Below are 16,262 nucleotides of genomic sequence, written 5' to 3'. Positions count from 1 at the left end.
GAGAGGTTATAGGAGCAGTTAGGGGAGGAGTTATAGGGAGCGGTTATAGGAGCAGTTAGGGGAGGAGTTATAGGGAGCGGTTATAGGAGCAGTTAGGGGAGGAGTTATAGGGAGAGGTTATAGGAGCAGTTAGGGGAGGAGTTATAGGGAGCGGTTATAGGAGCAGTTATAGGAGCAGTTAGGGGAGGAGTTATAGGGAGCGGTTATAGGAGCAGTTATAGGAGCAGTTAGGGGAGGAGTTATAGGGAGCGGTTATAGGAGCAGTTAGGGGAGGAGTTATAGGGAGAGGTTATAGGAGCAGTTAGGGGAGGAGTTATAGGGAGCGGTTAGGGGAGGAGTTATAGGGAGAGGTTATAGGAGCAGTTAGGGGAGCAGTTAGGGGAGCAGTTAGGGGAGAGGTTATAGGAGCAGTTAGGGGAGGAGTTATAGGGAGAGGTTTTAGGAGCAGTTAGGGGAGCAGTTATAGGGAGAGGTTATAGGAGCAGTTAGGGGAGGAGTTATAGGGAGCGGTTATAGGAGCAGTTAGGGGAGGAGTTATAGGGAGCGGTTATAGGAGCAGTTAGGGGAGGAGTTATAGGAGCAGTTAGGGGAGGAGTTGTAGGGAGAGGTTATAGGAGCAGTTAGGGGAGGAGTTATAGGGAGCGGTTATAGGAGCAGTTAGGGGAGGAGTTATAGGAGCAGTTAGGGGAGGAGTTGTAGGGAGAGGTTATAGGAGCAGTTAGGGGAGGAGTTATAGGGAGAGGTTATAGGAGCAGTTAGGGGAGGAGTTATAGGGAGCGGTTATAGGAGCAGTTAGGGGAGGAGTTATAGGAGCAGTTAGGGGAGGAGTTATAGGAGCAGTTGTAGGGAGCGGTTACAGGAGCAGTTAGGGGAGGAGTTATAGGAGCAGTTAGGGGAGGAGTTGTAGGGAGCGGTTATAGGAGCAGTTAGAGGAGGAGTTATAGGAGCAGTTAGGGGAGGAGTTATAGGGAGAGGTTATAGGAGCAGTTAGGGGAGGAGTTATAGGAGCAGTTAGGGGAGGAGTTATAGGGAGCGGTTATAGGAGCAGTTAGGTGAGCAGTTAGGGGAGAGGTTATAGGAGCAGTTATAGGAGCAGTTAGGGGAGGAGTTATAGGAGCAGTTAGAGGAGGAGTTATAGGGAGAGGTTATAGGAGCAGTTAGGGGAGGAGTTATAGGGAGCGGTAATAGGAGCAGTTAGGGGAGGAGTTATAGGAGCAGTTAGGGGAGGAGTTGTAGGGAGAGGTTATAGGAGCAGTTAGTGGACTAATAGGAGCAGTTATAGGAGCAGTTAGGGGAGTGGTTATAGGAGCAGTTAGGGGAGGAGTTTTTGGAGCAGTTAGGGGAGGAGTTTTTGGAGCAGTTAGGGGAGGAGTTTTTGGAGCAGTTAGGGGAGGAGTTATAGGAGCAGTTAGGGGAGGAGTTATAGGAGCAGGTAGGGGAGGAGTTATAGGAGCAGTTAGGGGAGGAGTTATAGGAGCAGTTAGGGGAGGAGTTATAGGAGCAGTTAGGGGAGGAGTTAAAGCAGCAGTTAGGGGAGGAGTTATAGGAGCAGTTAGGGGAGGAGTTATAGGAGCAGTTAGGGGAGGCGTTAAAGGAGCAGTTAGGGGAGGAGTTATGGGAGATTATAGTGCAGGCACTATAACAGTTAAACAAACCCCAAGATAATTAGAGTGTCAGCTCTGTGGGGTAGGTTTTGGGTCTCCGCCTGCCTTCTCCCACTTCCCAGGGCAGCCCGCCCCACTCACCCAAGAGGAAGTAGCAGAGAGTCTGCCTCAGCATGGCCCGGCGGATGGGAGGGTGGGTGAGGGAGTTCAGCAGCTGCCTCTTCCCCGGCTCGGAGAAGACAATCGCCCCCAGCTTCTGTCGGTCCAGCTGCCCGCTCTCCAGCAGCACCCCGGGCCCAAAATGATGCACGATCTGCCGGTAGGCGGGGGTCCCCGGCTCCACCACTGAGAGGGAGTCAAACAAGGACAGAGGGAGTCAATAAGGGCTACGGGGGGGAAGACTTCTTCCATCACTAAAAGGAGTAGTGGCTGCACGGAGCAGCGTCCCGGCGGAGGTGGGGAGGCGGTTATAGAAGTAAAGGAAATAGGATAGAAAAAAGGGGTTAAGGCTGCCCCACATCCCTCCTGTCACCATCTCTCTCCCCCCTCTCCGTCCCGGCGGCGAGAGATACGGCTAACACGTCGTGGGGGGGGGGGGGGGGGGTCGCCTACCCTGCCTGGCGATGATATCGGCATCAATGACCACGCAGCCCAGCTCCCGGAGAATGGCCACGACCGTGCTCTTACCGGAAGCGATTCCCCCGGAGAGTCCTACCAGGAACATCGCAGCGCTGGAGGGGAGCAAAGGGGATACCCATCAAACCCCCCCAAAAAAGGCATCTCGTGGGAGCTGTCAACTGTGTGTGATATTCATGGGTTAAAGGGGCAGTGCCACGTAGGGGCAAAGTGACCTAATGACAGGGACGTGTTTAATGGGTTAAAGGGGCAGTGCCACGTAGGGGCAAAGTGACCTAATGACAGGGACGTGTTTAATGGGTTAAAGGGACAGTCCCACGTAGGGGCAAAGTGACCTAATGACAGGGACGTGTGTAATGGGTTAAAGGGACAGTCCCACGTAGGGGCAAAGTGACCTAATGACAGGGACGTGTGTAATGGGTTAAAGGGTCAGTCCCACGTAGGGGCAAAGTGACCTAATGACAGGGACGTGTTTAATGGGTTAAAGGGACAGTCCCACGTAGGGGCAAAGTGACCTAATGACAGGGGCGTGTTTAATGGGTTAAAGGGTCAGTCCCACGTAGGGGCAAAGTGACCTAATGACAGGGGCGTGTTTAATGGGTTAAAGGGACAGTCCCACGTAGGGGCAAAGTGACCTAATGACAGGGACGTGTTTAATGGGTTAAAGGGTCAGTCCCACGTAGGGGCAAAGTGACCTAATGACAGGGACGTGTTTAATGGGTTAAAGGGACAGTCCCACGTAGGGGCAAAGTGACCTAATGACAGGGGCGTGTTTAATGGGTTAAAGGGACAGTCCCACGTAGGGGCAAAGTGACCTAATGACAGGCGCAAGTTTAATGGGTGTGTGTGTGTCTAAAACGGCAAAGCCAGTACAACCAACCTCACACTGATGAGACCCACAAGGTCGAAACAGTCTGTCTGTGAGTGGGTGTATTGGCTTTGCATCTCATCCCAGGCTATATTTATATTTAAAATCTGTGTTTAAAACAGCATGCACTGGCTTAAGGGTTTTCCATGTAATAATGGACTTGAGACAAAAGGTGAAACATTGTGTGCTCATTTGCATGTCATTTCCCAGAATCCCTTGCTGCAGTGGAAGCATTGTATGCCAGGTGATAATGTAGACCTGTGAATGTGCGCACAAGTGATCTTTTTATTAGAGAGGGGGGGGGGTGGTGTGTGTGTGTGTGTGTGTGTGTGTGTGTGTGTGTGTGTGTGTGTGTGTGTGTGTGTGTGTGTGTGTGCGTGCGTGCGTGCGTGCGTGCGTGCGTGCGTGCGTGCGTGCGTGTGTGTCTGTATAAAATATATATATAAATTATATCTTTCCCCCTACCCCCAAAAGCCTATTTATGAAGGTGTAAGAAGAAGCCCCGGGGTACCAGGGTGATTATACTCTCACCCACCCCCACTGCTGCTCACTTACCCTCTGCCCTTTGCCCACACTCCGCCTCAGCCACCTAACACCATTCCGCGCCCCCATAGGTCGTCGACTGCAGCCCATCCAATGGCCGCGCTCGTTACTGAACTACAAGACCCGGAAGCGTGAAGCAGCAGCTTCCCTTGCTCTCCGCTTCCGCCCTCACTTGTCTAACCTGCTGTGGGGGGTGTTGCTAGCGAGACCCGTTTCCATAGTATCCACGCGTTTGCTAAGGGATGGCGCCTTGCTCCGGCTGCTGATTGGCCGTCGCTTGTTGATAGCAGGCAGGATTGACCAATCGGAGGCGGGACTTAGAACCCGGAAGCTGGAGGGACAGGGTGGGGACGAGGAACACGTGGGTGCAGCAGTGTGATGCAAGGGAGACGTGAAGAGGGGTATATACTGTATATATTCAGCACAAACCTTTTGAGTTGATCAAAATAAATATAGGCTCATAGTATATATTATATAAATATTATGTGTATATATATATTAAATATATTTGTTTAATGTATATCTGGTTTTATATATATATTTTTTTAAAGGTGTGTGTGTGTATATATATATTTATAGTGGTTTTATTGGCTTTGCAACTCACCCCAGGCTATGTTTAAAAGCTGTGTTTAAAGCAGCTTGCACTGGCTTAAGGGTTTTATGTAAAGTGGACTTGAGACAAAAGGTGGCACTGTGTGTCCATTTGCATGTCATTTCCCAGAATCCCTTGCTGCAGTGGAAGCACTGTATGCTGGGTGATAATGGTGAAAGGCAGGGTTGCAGACCTGTCTAAGGCTGCGTCCATAGATGGACCTGCCGTGCTGAGGCGTGCGGACGCTCCGCGCTGAGCCCCTGCATCCTCAATGAAGATGCCTTGAGAGGGGGCTCACGCGAGCGTCCGCAGTCGTGCTCAGGCTTTGGAGTTTTCAGCCGAGCGCCAAGCTGTTTTTCAGCGCACTGTCGGCTGCAAACCTCCAATCACTGCACAGCAGCGTCAACGTTACAGCGCCGTGACATTGACGTCAGTGCGTCGCGGGCGATTGGCCCAGCGACGTCACTGCCCCGCCTCCAACCACCTCCCCCCCGGCTCCCTTCACGCCCGCTGGCTCGCCTGCAAATCCGTGGAATCGCGCTGCCTGAAGCAGGCGAGCCTCAGCGTTAGCGCGCCTCCGCTCTCCCCACCCCTCTATGGCCCGGGCCTAAGACTTGAATGTGCTCATAAGATATATATATATATATTTAATATAAAATTAGCTTCACTCTGAATTCTATATATGAAGGTGTAAGATACCCCAAATATCTGCCACAGGGACATTGATCACCCTGATCCCCCCTGGGATAGATAGGGCATTTTACATTAAAAATAAAAAACAATAGCCGCAAAGAAAGGGGTGGGGGCAAAGAGCCCTTCCCAAAATTGGGCACATGAAGATAAGCTTGGGTATACACAGGAGCTGAGAGACAAGCGAGGAGCCCTGGGGAAGAGCCCACGCAATGTGTTAATACACCAAGATCATATTACAGGTATACCCCGCTTTAAGTACACTCACTTTAAGTACACTCGCGAGTAAGTACATATCGCCCAATAGGCAAACGGCAGCTCGCGCATGCGCCTGTCATCACGTCCTGAACAGCAATACCGGCTCCCTACCTGTACCAAAGCTGTGTGCAAGCGGGGAGACTATAGAGCCTGTTACACATGTGTTATTTACATCAGTTATGCACGTATATGGCGTTTGCAGTACAGTACATGCATCGATAAGTGGGGAAAGGTAGTGCTTCACTTTAAGTACATTTTCGCTTTACATACATGCTCCGGTCCCATTGCGTACGTTAATGCGGGGTATGCCTGTGTTACATACATGCTCCGGTCCCATTGCGTACGTTAATGCGGGGTATGCCTGTGTTACATACATGCTCCGGTCCCATTGCGTACGTTAATGCGGGGTATGCCTGTGTTACATACACGCTCCGGTCCCACTGCGTACGTTAATGCGGGGTATGCCTGTGTTACATACATGCTCCGGTCCCATTGCGTACGTTAATGCGGGGTATGCCTGTGTTACATACACGCTCCGGTCCCACTGCGTACGTTAATGCGGGGTATGCCTGTGTTACATACGTGCTCCGGTCCCATTGCGTACGTTAATGCGGGGTATGCCTGTGTTACATACATGCTCCGGTCCCATTGCGCACGTTAATGCGGGGTATGCCTGTGTTACATACGTGCTCCGGTCCCATTGCGTACGTTAATGCCGGGTATGCCTGTGTTACATACATGCTCCGGTCCCATTGCGCACGTTAATGCGGGGTATGGCTGTGTTACATACAGGCTCCGGTCCCATTGCGTACGTTAATGCGGGGTATGCCTGTGTTACATACGTGCTCCGGTCCCATTGCGTACGTTAATGCGGGGTATGCCTGTGTTACATACATGCTCCGGTCCCATTGCGTACGTTAATGCGGGGTATGCCTGTATAACACATCCACACAAACTTTACTCAGAGAATGCTGAGAATGATTATAATCGCAACACTTGTTGCCTGTCTGCAGCTCCGACCTTGTGCGCTGCCTTATAGCCGTTAGCTGTATACTGCTACAGTTTGTATCTCAGCAGGAATTTCATGCGTAGGCCGGTTCCATGGCGCCTTCGCCCCCCCCCCCGTGCGGAGGCGCGCGCGGCCGTGACGTCACCCGCTCGAAGCGGGTTTGGTTTTTCGGGCCACGGTACGTCCGCCGTCCATAACCACATTATACCCATTATGTTATAGAGAGGTTTCTGCCTGCATACAGTATAACATACCATAGCGACTGCATATTACACTCTGTGTGTGATACTTTGAAACGTTAGTATAGTTCATTCCACATGAATACCATTATATATCCTTAAAGAGACATACCTTGTTTGGACACCGCTGTTTCCTCTCCTCTGTTTAACACCACAGACCCATAGTATACGTATTGGACCGAATAACTAGGTTTAACCTTAGCTTAGGACAAGAATATCTTAAGTTCTGAGTAGTACGTTAACAGCTGGGCCCAACACCCGTCATACAGACAAACACCACCCGTTTATAAACCCCATCGCCCCTCAGATCCCCAACACCTGTCCTGGACCCCAAAGCTCTTCATATAGACCCCCACCAAACCCCCTTCATGTAGACTCCCAGTACCTCATGCAGACCCCCAAACCCCCTCGTTATAGGCCCGCATCACCCCTCTAGGCAGGGCAGTTAATGGCAGAGGGACAGGGGGGGAGGGGGACGAAGCTCACTTTCCCACTGACGCCCCCCACCCCCCCGGCTACAATCGCCATCACCTCGTGGCAACAAAGGGCCAATGAAACTCTACGACGAGTGTGCCGGGGGGGGGGGTGACCGTACAGTATCCGCCCATGCGGTGGAGTGGTGTCACAATCTGTGCAGTTAGGGCGATCTTCTCGCTGCTGTATTTAACTGCGGGTTCCGAGGTTCGCCCCGTGGGAGGCTGGCCGGTGGGGGCGCTCTGTGCTGCTCACACCACCGGGTTTCAGGTCCAGAACCTGGCTAAATAGGTCCAGTTGGAGGGTGTGGGGGAAGGGAGGGGGGTGGGGGTGGGTGAGAAGGTGGAAGAGAGGGGGGGGGGTTGATTAGGGATCCGGACACTTGAAGTCAGCGAATCCCATCTGAATTGTGAGCGTCAGCCATGAAAATTAGATAGTAAGCTCTATGGTTTGGTATCTTAAAGATCTATCTATATATCTATCTGTGTATCTATCTGTGTATCTATCTATGTATCTATCTGTGTATCTATCTGTGTATCTATCTGTGTATCTATCTGTGTATCTATCCGAAGCATCGATATCTCACAAACGGCCTATTCCCCCTCCTCTCTCACCCTCTTTCTCTTTCCCACCCCTCCATTCCCCCTTTTCTCTCGCCCTCTCTCTTTCCCACCCCTCCATTCCCCCATTTCTCTCGTCCTCTATCTTTCCCATCAATCCATTCCCCCCTATTTCCCTCCTCTCTCGCCCTCTTTCTCTCCCCTCTCCCCCCAATTTCCCTCTTCTCTCGCCCTCTCCCCCCTATTTCCCTCCTCTCTCGCCCTCTTTCTCTTTCCCACCCCTCCATTCCCCCGTATTTCCCCTTCTCTCGTCCTCTTTCTCTTTCCCACCCCTCCATTCCCCCCTATTTCCCCTTCTCTCGCCCTCTTTCTCTTTCCCACCCCTCCATTCCCATTCTCTCTGTCCCACCACCCATTCTCTCTCCCCTCCCCCATCCATTCTCTCTCCCCTCCCCCATCCATTCTCTCTCCTTCGCCCCACCCATTATCTCCCTTGGCTCCACTCCCCAGTCTCCCTCCCCTTCTCCATACTCCCTCCCCTTCCCCATACTCTCCATCCCCCACCCATTCTCTCCCTCTCCCCCCACCCATTCTCTCCCCCCACCTATTCTCTCCCTCCCCCCCACTCATTCTCTCCCTCCCCTATTCCCCCCACCCATTCTCTCCCTCCCCTATCCCCCCCTCCCCTATCCCCCCTCCCCTCCCTCCCCTATCCCCCCCTCCCCTATCCCCCCTCCCCTATTCCCCCCACCCATTCTCTCCCTCCCCTATTCCCCGCCATTCTCTCTTCCTCCCCCCACCCATTCTCTCCCTCCTCTATCCCCCCATTCTCTCTTCCTCCCCCCACCCATTCTCTCCCTCCTCTATCCCCCCCATTCTCTCTTCCTCCCCCCACCCATTCTCTCCCTCCCTCATTCCCCCCAATTCTCTCTTCCTCCTCCACCCATTCTCTCCCTCCCCTATCCCCCCATTCTCTCCCCCTCCACCCATTCTTTCCCTCCCCCTCCACCCATTCTTTCCCTCCCCCTCCACCCATTCTTTCCCTCCCCTCTTCAGTCTACCTTCTTCCCCATTCTCTCCCTCCCCCCTCCACCCATTCTCCCCCCCCTCCACCCATTCTCTCCCCCCCTCCACCCATTCTCTACCCCCCCTCCACCCATTCTCTACCCCCTCCACCCATTCTCTCCCTCTATCCCCCCATTCTCTCTTCCTCCCCCCACCCATTCTCTCCCTCCCCTATCCCCCCCATTCTCTCTTCCTCCCCCCACCCATTCTCTCCCTCCCTCATTCCCCCCAATTCTATCTTCCTCCCCCCACCCATTCTCTCCCTCCCCCTCCACCCATTCTCTACCCCTCCACCCATTCTCTACCCCCTCCACCCATTCTCTCTCCCCCCATTCTCTCCCCCCTCCACCCATTCTCTCTCTACCCACCCACCCATTCTCTCTCTCCCCTCCCCCATCCTTCTCTCTCCCCTCCCCCATCCATTCTCTCTCCCCTCCCCCATCCATTCTCTCTCCCCCCTCCACCCATTCTCTCTCTACCCCCTCCACCCATTCTCTCTCCACCCCCTCCACCCATTCTCTCTCCACCCCCCACCCCCCCCCCATTCTCTCTCCACCCCCCACCCCCCCCACCCATTCTCTCTCCACCCCCCACCCCCCCCACCCATTCTCTCTCCACCCCCCCCACCCATTCTCTCTCCACCCCCCCACCCATTCTCTCTCCACCCCTCCACCCATTCTCTCTCCACCCCCTCCACCCATTCTCTCTCCACCCCCTCCACCCATTCTCTCTCCACCCCCTCCACCCTTTCTCTCTCCACCCCCTCCACCCTTTCTCTCTCCACCCCCTCCACCCTTTCTTTCTCCACCCCCTCCACCCATTCTCTCTCCACCCCCTCCACCCATTCTCTCTCCCCTCCCCCATCCATTCTCTCCCCTCGCCCCACCCATTATCTCCCTCGCCTCCACTCCCGTCTCCCTCCCCTTCCCCATTCTCTCCCTCCCCCTCACTCATTCTTCCTCCCCCACCAATCCCTTTCTCTCACACTCCCCCCCCCCCCCCCAATTCTTTCTCTCTCCCATCCCAGTTAATAATCCCTTCCAGTGGAGCAAGAGGAGGGGGGGGGGGGGGGTCTTAACCCGGTGATGTATTGTCACCCTACCCAAGCAGTCTCACCCTTCCTCTCGGGCCCTCCAAGGCAAGGCGTTACCGCTCAGATCGTCTGTCCCACAACTCCTTCCCACGCGCGTTTCGCACATCATAACGTCACCACAGCGAAACAGGCAACCTGACGCGTTTTGTGACATAGTATATATATATATATATCATTCTTAATTTTTTTATACGGGTACAACAATTAATGGTAAGATGATGGTAATAATAGTGATGGTAGTCAGCTTGGCTATGCATGGGTTAAACAAACCCTCCCTGCAGCCTTGAAAGCTACAGCAAAAAACAAAGACTACAATTCCCAGGCCGCTTTGCGCCGCCGCCCCTCCCTCCTCCAGCCATAGACCGCTTTCCCTGGGCATGACGGGAGTTGTAGTCTCTGGCGCGGGTCCTTGAAGTGCGCACGCGCATCCCTCCCCCCCCTCGCGCCCACGCCGGCCAGCCAATAGCAGCGCCGCGTCCGGCTTCCGATTAAAGATGGCGGACGAGAGTGAGACAGCAGCGGGCGAGCGGCCGGAGGATGAGGACAACGAGAACGAACACGGGCACTGCAGCGACTGCGAGAACGGGGAGACGCCGCACAACTACAACCGGGGGTATAAACCGTGGCACCGCGCGGGGGGAGGGGCGGGGTGGTTTCCCCCTACCCTGCGATTGGCTACGGCAGCTGTCAGTTATAAGGAGCGACGTCCCGCCCCCCCCGCGCTCACTCATTGGTGGAGGCGGCGGGCATCCCGCGCTGTGATAGGCTGCGGCTGCTGTCAGTCAGGGACAGATTTATTCATATTATTCAGAGATTATATTTATTATTTGTTTTTATCTTATTAGTATTATAAAGGTTATATATATATCTCAAGACTGAATGTAATAATAATCTTTATTATAAATATGTATTTGAATATGAAGGAGGTTTCAGTCTCTATCATCAATGCATCTGGATGGGAGGGTGTACTGGGTGTGTCATTAATAATATATACACACATATATATATATATATATATATATATATATATATATATATATATATAATGGGTGTGTCATTTACTATTGTGTGTATGTGTGTGTGTGTATATATATATATATATATATATATATAAAGGGTGTGTAATTTATTATTTTGTATGTTAGCTACATATTGGGTGTGTCGTTTATTATTGTATATATTAGACATACACACACACACACACACATGGGTGTGTCATTTATTAGTGTGTGTTTATATATATATATATATACACACACACACACACACACACACACACACACACACACACACACACACACCCCCCCCCCCCCCAGCACGAGGGGTTATTGGGTCCACAATGCACACGTATGCCCCATATGTGATAATCTCTCGTGCTGTGCCGGTATATTGGATCTCTAGGGATCCTCACAGATTAACTCCTCTGTATCTCTCTCACACCCTGTGTGTGTGTGTGTGTGTGTGTGTGTGTGTGTGTGTGTGTGTGTGTGTGTGTGTGTGTGTGTGTGTGTGTATATATATATATATATATATATATATATATATATATATATATATATATATTATTATTAATGACACACACAGTGTACTTTCTCCCATCCAGATTGATAATGATACAGTCTGAACCCTCCTTCATATCCAAATACATATTTATAATAAAGATCATTATTAGTCAGTCTTGTTCTATTGTGTGTTTGTGTGTACCTATATCTTACACTCCACCTGCTGCCTTCCATATAGAAATAATTGTCTCCATCTAATATATACATAATGATGCACACCTGGAATATATAAAGTGTGTGTACAATATGTATAGCTCTGTCATCTCTCAAATTGTGTACATTATTTTAGTGTGTGTGTGTGTGTGTGTGTGTGTGTGTGTGTGTGTGTGTGTGTGTGTGTGTGTGTATATGGGATGGATCATTATCAGTGTATGTAGGACTGGAGAGAGATAATAGGAGTCAGCCTAAGTGTCATTAATAATTAATATTACTAATAGCGTTGGGTTCGAGCCAGTGCAATGGCAGACATTGTGTATATGTATCTATGTATTGTGTGTGTGTGTGTGTGTGTGTGTCTACTGTCAGTATATAGGGCTGTGTACAGGGTGCGGCCTCATTGCTGCTGGAAATGTCCAGTTGCTCAGTTTGGGAGGGGCGGGGGTGGTCCCAGCACCCCTCCTGTGTGGGGCGGGGTGGTCCCAGCACCCCTCCTGTGTGGCATGGGACACAGGTGTATGTAGGGGGACTGGTCACGCTGTCCATTTCTTTGTTGGACCTGTTTTATAATGAAGTTCCAGCGGTTACCCGTCCAGTGCACGCGCGGTGTGTCCAGTGTCACAATGTCCCATGGAAGCCACAGGGCGTTTAGGGACAGAGATGGCTACTGGCCTTTTATCGCCAGCTGCTGCAAAAAACCTCACAGGTCTCTTCTTCACATGTACACAACATCCCTAACCTCACAGGTCTCTTCTTCACATGTACAGAGCTTTCCCAAACCTCACAGGTCTCTTCTTCACGTGTACAGAGCTTTCCCGAACCTCACAGGTCTCTTCTTCACGTGTATAGCGCTTCCCAAACCACACAGGTCTCTTGTTCACGTGTACAGAGCTTTCCAAACCTCACAGGTCTCTTCTTCACGTGTACAGAGCTTTCCCAAACCTCACAGGTCTCTTCTTCACGTGTACAGAGCTTCCCTAACCTCACAGGTCTCTTCTTCATGTGTACAGAGCTTCCCTAACCTCACGGGTCTCTTCTTCACGTGCGCAGAGCTTTCCCAAACCTCGCGGGTCTCTTCTTCACGTGCACAGAGCTTTCCCAAACCTCGCGGGTCTCTTCTTCACGTGCGCAGAGCTTTCCCAAACCTCACCGGTCTCTTCTTCACGTGCGCAGAGCTTTCCCAAACCTCACGGGTCTCTTCTTCACGTGCGCAGAGCTTTCCCAAACCTCACGGGTCTCTTCTTCACGTGCGCAGAGCTTTCCCAAACCTCACCGGTCTCTTCTTCACGTGCGCAGAGCTTTCCCAAACCTCACCGGTCTCTTTTTCACGTGCGCAGAGCTTTCCCAAACCTCACCGGTCTCTTTTTCACGTGCGCAGAGCTTTCCCAAACCTCACCGGTCTCTTTTTCACGTGCGCAGAGCTTTCCCAAACCTCACGGGTCTCTTCTTCACGTGCGCAGAGCTTTCCCAAACCTCACGGGTCTCTTCTTCACGTGCGCAGAGCTTTCCCAAACCTCACCGGTCTCTTCTTCACGTGCGCAGAGCTTTCCCAAACCTCACCGGTCTCTTTTTCACGTGCGCAGAGCTTTCCCAAACCTCACCGGTCTCTTTTTCACGTGCGCAGAGCTTTCCCAAACCTCACAGGTCTCTTCTTCACGTGCGCAGAGCTTTCCCAAACCTCGCAGGTCTCCTTCACATGCGCAGAGCTTTCCCAAACCTCGCAGGTCTCTTCTTCACGTGCGCAGAGCTTTCCCAAACCTCGCAGGTCTCTTCTTCACGTGCGCAGAGCTTTCCCAAACCTCGCAGGTCTCTTCTTCACGTGCGCAGAGCTTTCCCAAACCTCACCGGTCTCTTCTTCACGTGCGCAGAGCTTTCCCAAACCTCACCGGTCTTCACGTGCGCAGAGCTTTCCCAAACCTCACCGGTCTCTTTTTCACGTGCGCAGAGCTTTCCCAAACCTCGCAGGTCTCTTCTTCACGTGCGCAGAGCTTTCCCAAACCTCGCAGGTCTCTTCTTCACGTGCGCAGAGCTTTCCCAAACCTCGCAGGTCTCTTCTTCACGTGCGCAGAGCTTTCCCAAACCTCGCAGGTCTCTTCTTCACGTGCGCAGAGCTTTCCCAAACCTCACCGGTCTCTTCTTCACGTGCGCAGAGCTTTCCCAAACCTCGCAGGTCTCTTCTTCACGTGCGCAGAGCTTTCCCAAACCTCACCGGTCTCTTCTTCACGTGCGCAGAGCTTTCCCAAACCTCACCGGTCTCTTTTTCACGTGCGCAGAGCTTTCCCAAACCTCACGGGTCTCTTCTTCACGTGCGCAGAGCTTTCCCAAACCTCACGGGTCTCTTCTTCACGTGCGCAGAGCGTTCCCAAACCTCACCGGTCTCTTCTTCACGTGCGCAGAGCTTTCCCAAACCTCACCGGTCTCTTTTTCACGTGCGCAGAGCTTTCCCAAACCTCACCGGTCTCTTTTTCACGTGCGCAGAGCTTTCCCAAACCTCACAGGTCTCTTCTTCACGTGCGCAGAGCTTTCCCAAACCTCGCAGGTCTCCTTCACATGCGCAGAGCTTTCCCAAACCTCGCAGGTCTCTTCTTCACGTGCGCAGAGCTTTCCCAAACCTCGCAGGTCTCTTCTTCACGTGCGCAGAGCTTTCCCAAACCTCGCAGGTCTCTTCTTCACGTGCGCAGAGCTTTCCCAAACCTCACCGGTCTCTTCTTCACGTGCGCAGAGCTTTCCCAAACCTCACCGGTCTCTTCACGTGCGCAGAGCTTTCCCAAACCTCACCGGTCTCTTTTTCACGTGCGCAGAGCTTTCCCAAACCTCGCAGGTCTCTTCTTCACGTGCGCAGAGCTTTCCCAAACCTCGCAGGTCTCTTCTTCACGTGCGCAGAGCTTTCCCAAACCTCGCAGGTCTCTTCTTCACGTGCGCAGAGCTTTCCCAAACCTCGCAGGTCTCTTCTTCACGTGCGCAGAGCTTTCCCAAACCTCACCGGTCTCTTCTTCACGTGCGCAGAGCTTTCCCAAACCTTGCAGGTCTCTTCTTCACGTGCGCAGAGCTTTCCCAAACCTCACCGGTCTCTTCTTCACGTGCGCAGAGCTTTCCCAAACCTCACCGGTCTCTTCTTCACGTGCGCAGAGCTTTCCCAAACCTCACCAGTCTCTTCTTCACGTGCGCAGAGCTTTCCCAAACCTCACCGGTCTCTTCTTCACGTGCGCAGAGCTTTCCCAAACCTCGCAGGTCTCTTCTTCACGTGCGCAGAGCTTTCCCAAACCTCACCGGTCTCTTCTTCACGTGCGCAGAGCTTTCCCAAACCTCACCGGTCTCTTCTTCACGTGCGCAGAGCTTTCCCAAACCTCGCACCCATTCATTCCCCCGACCCCCCCCCCCCCCCCCCCCCCACGTGCCCTTACAAAAAACGGCTGATACAACAGTCTCCCTCTGGCACGGTCTCTGTGTGCGTCTGTCGCACGTGATCAGCCAGCGGGGTCGCCGGCCCGTTAAAAAGGCCCGTCCCGCAAACGCCGGCTTCTGAACGCTGATCGGATTAGCAGGTGAGCGCCCCGCTTCATGCCGGCATTCCTCCCCTTCCCCCCCTTTTTTTTTTCTTCTTCTTTATCCCTTTTTGATGGAAGAGGTAGTGCGGGCAGGGAGCAGCCTTCCAGCGGAGGGAGTTGGGGATGTCTCCTGTCTTTGTAGTGGGGGGGTGGGGGGGGGGGGGTGAGGACCGGGTTATTCTTGGGAATGTGCAAGAATCGGCTCATCGCCCTCCCGGCCTCGGGCATTGAAATGTGAGTGTCAGCTCGGCGGGGTGGGGAGTTCGCTGTTGGGGAAAGGGTTAACCCTGCAGGGGGTTGTGGGACAAGTCGGGGTCAGTTCCACGTAGGGGCAAAGTGACCTAATGACAGGGGCGTGTTTAATGGGTTAAAGGGACAGTCCCACGTAGGGACAAAGTGACCTAATGACAGGGACGTGTTTAATGGGATAAAGGGACAGTCCCACGTAGGGGCAAAGTGACCTAATGACAGGGACGTGTTTAATGGGTTAAAGGGACAGTCCCACGTAGGGGCAAAGTGACCTAATGACAGGGACGTGTTTAATGGGTTAAAGGGACAGTCCCACGTAGGGGCAAAGTGACCTAATGACAGGGACGTGTTTAATGGGTTAAAGGGACAGTCCCACGTAGGGGCAAAGTGACCGAATGACAGGGACGTGGTTAATGGGTTAAAGGGACAGTCCCACGTAGGGGCAAAGTGACCTAATGACAGGGACGTGTTTAATGGGTTAAAGGGACAGTCCCACGTAGGGGCAAAGTGACCTAATGACAGGGACGTGTTTAATGGGTTAAAGGGACAGTCCCACGTAGGGGCAAAGTGACCTAATGACAGGGACGTGTTTAATGGGTTAAAGGGACAGTCCCACGTAGGGGCAAAGTGACCTAATGACAGGGACGTGTTTAATGGGTTAAAGGGTCAGTCCCACGTAGGGGCAAAGTGACCTAATGACAGGGACGTGGTTAATGGGTTAAAGGGACTGCCCCTACGTGGGACTAAGTGACCTAATGACAGGGACGTGTTTAATGGGTTAAAGGGTCAGTCCCACGTAGGGGCAAAGTGACCTAATGACAGGGACGTGTTTAATGGGTTAAAGGGTCAGTTCCACGTAGGGGCAAAGTGACCTAATGACAGGGACGTGTTTAATGGGTTAAAGGGTCAGTCCCACGTAGGGGCAAAGTGACCTAATGACAGGGGCGTGTTTAATGGGTTAAAGGGTCAGTCCCACGTAGGGGCAAAGTGACCTAATGACAGGGACATGTTTAATGGGTTAAAGGGTCAGTCCCACGTAGGGGCAAAGTGACCTAATGACAGGGACGTGTTTAATGGGTTAAAGGGACAGTCCCACGTAGGGGCAAAGTGACCTAA

The 16,262-nt window shown here is 52.5% G+C and overlaps 2 protein-coding genes across 5 annotated transcripts in view; one reads left to right on the top strand and one right to left on the bottom strand.

Moving 5' to 3' along the window:
* Positions 1-1,665: 1,665 nt before the first annotated feature.
* On the bottom strand, positions 1,666-3,816 carry LOC142475572 (dephospho-CoA kinase domain-containing protein-like). The gene is made up of 3 exons (XM_075581373.1): positions 3,664-3,816; positions 2,217-2,335; positions 1,666-1,949 (listed from the first exon to the last, which is right to left on the bottom strand). The coding sequence occupies exons 2-3, from the start codon at positions 2,326-2,328 to the stop codon at positions 1,666-1,668; spliced, it is 396 nt and encodes a 131-aa protein (XP_075437488.1). The 5' UTR covers positions 2,329-2,335; positions 3,664-3,816.
* Positions 3,817-10,087: 6,271 nt separating this feature from the next.
* NMT1 (N-myristoyltransferase 1) overlaps positions 10,088-16,262 on the top strand; it is a 45,961-nt gene continuing 39,786 nt past the window's right edge. For 2 of the 4 annotated variants that reach the window (XM_075581367.1, XM_075581366.1), the window contains exon 1: positions 10,088-10,244. In XM_075581367.1, the coding sequence (XP_075437482.1) occupies positions 10,126-10,244 (119 nt within the window). In that variant the 5' untranslated portion in view covers positions 10,088-10,125. Of the gene's footprint in view, positions 10,245-15,057; positions 15,132-16,262 lie in introns of those variants that run through there. The other 2 variants (XM_075581369.1, XM_075581368.1) reach the window with 1 other exon arrangement.

This window comes from Ascaphus truei, unplaced genomic scaffold (assembly GCF_040206685.1).
Source record: "Ascaphus truei isolate aAscTru1 unplaced genomic scaffold, aAscTru1.hap1 HAP1_SCAFFOLD_1273, whole genome shotgun sequence".
Taxonomy (NCBI): Eukaryota; Metazoa; Chordata; class Amphibia; order Anura; family Ascaphidae; genus Ascaphus; species Ascaphus truei.
The sequence above is the reverse complement of the archived record's forward strand: the minus strand, read 5'-3'. Positions and strand labels throughout refer to the sequence as shown.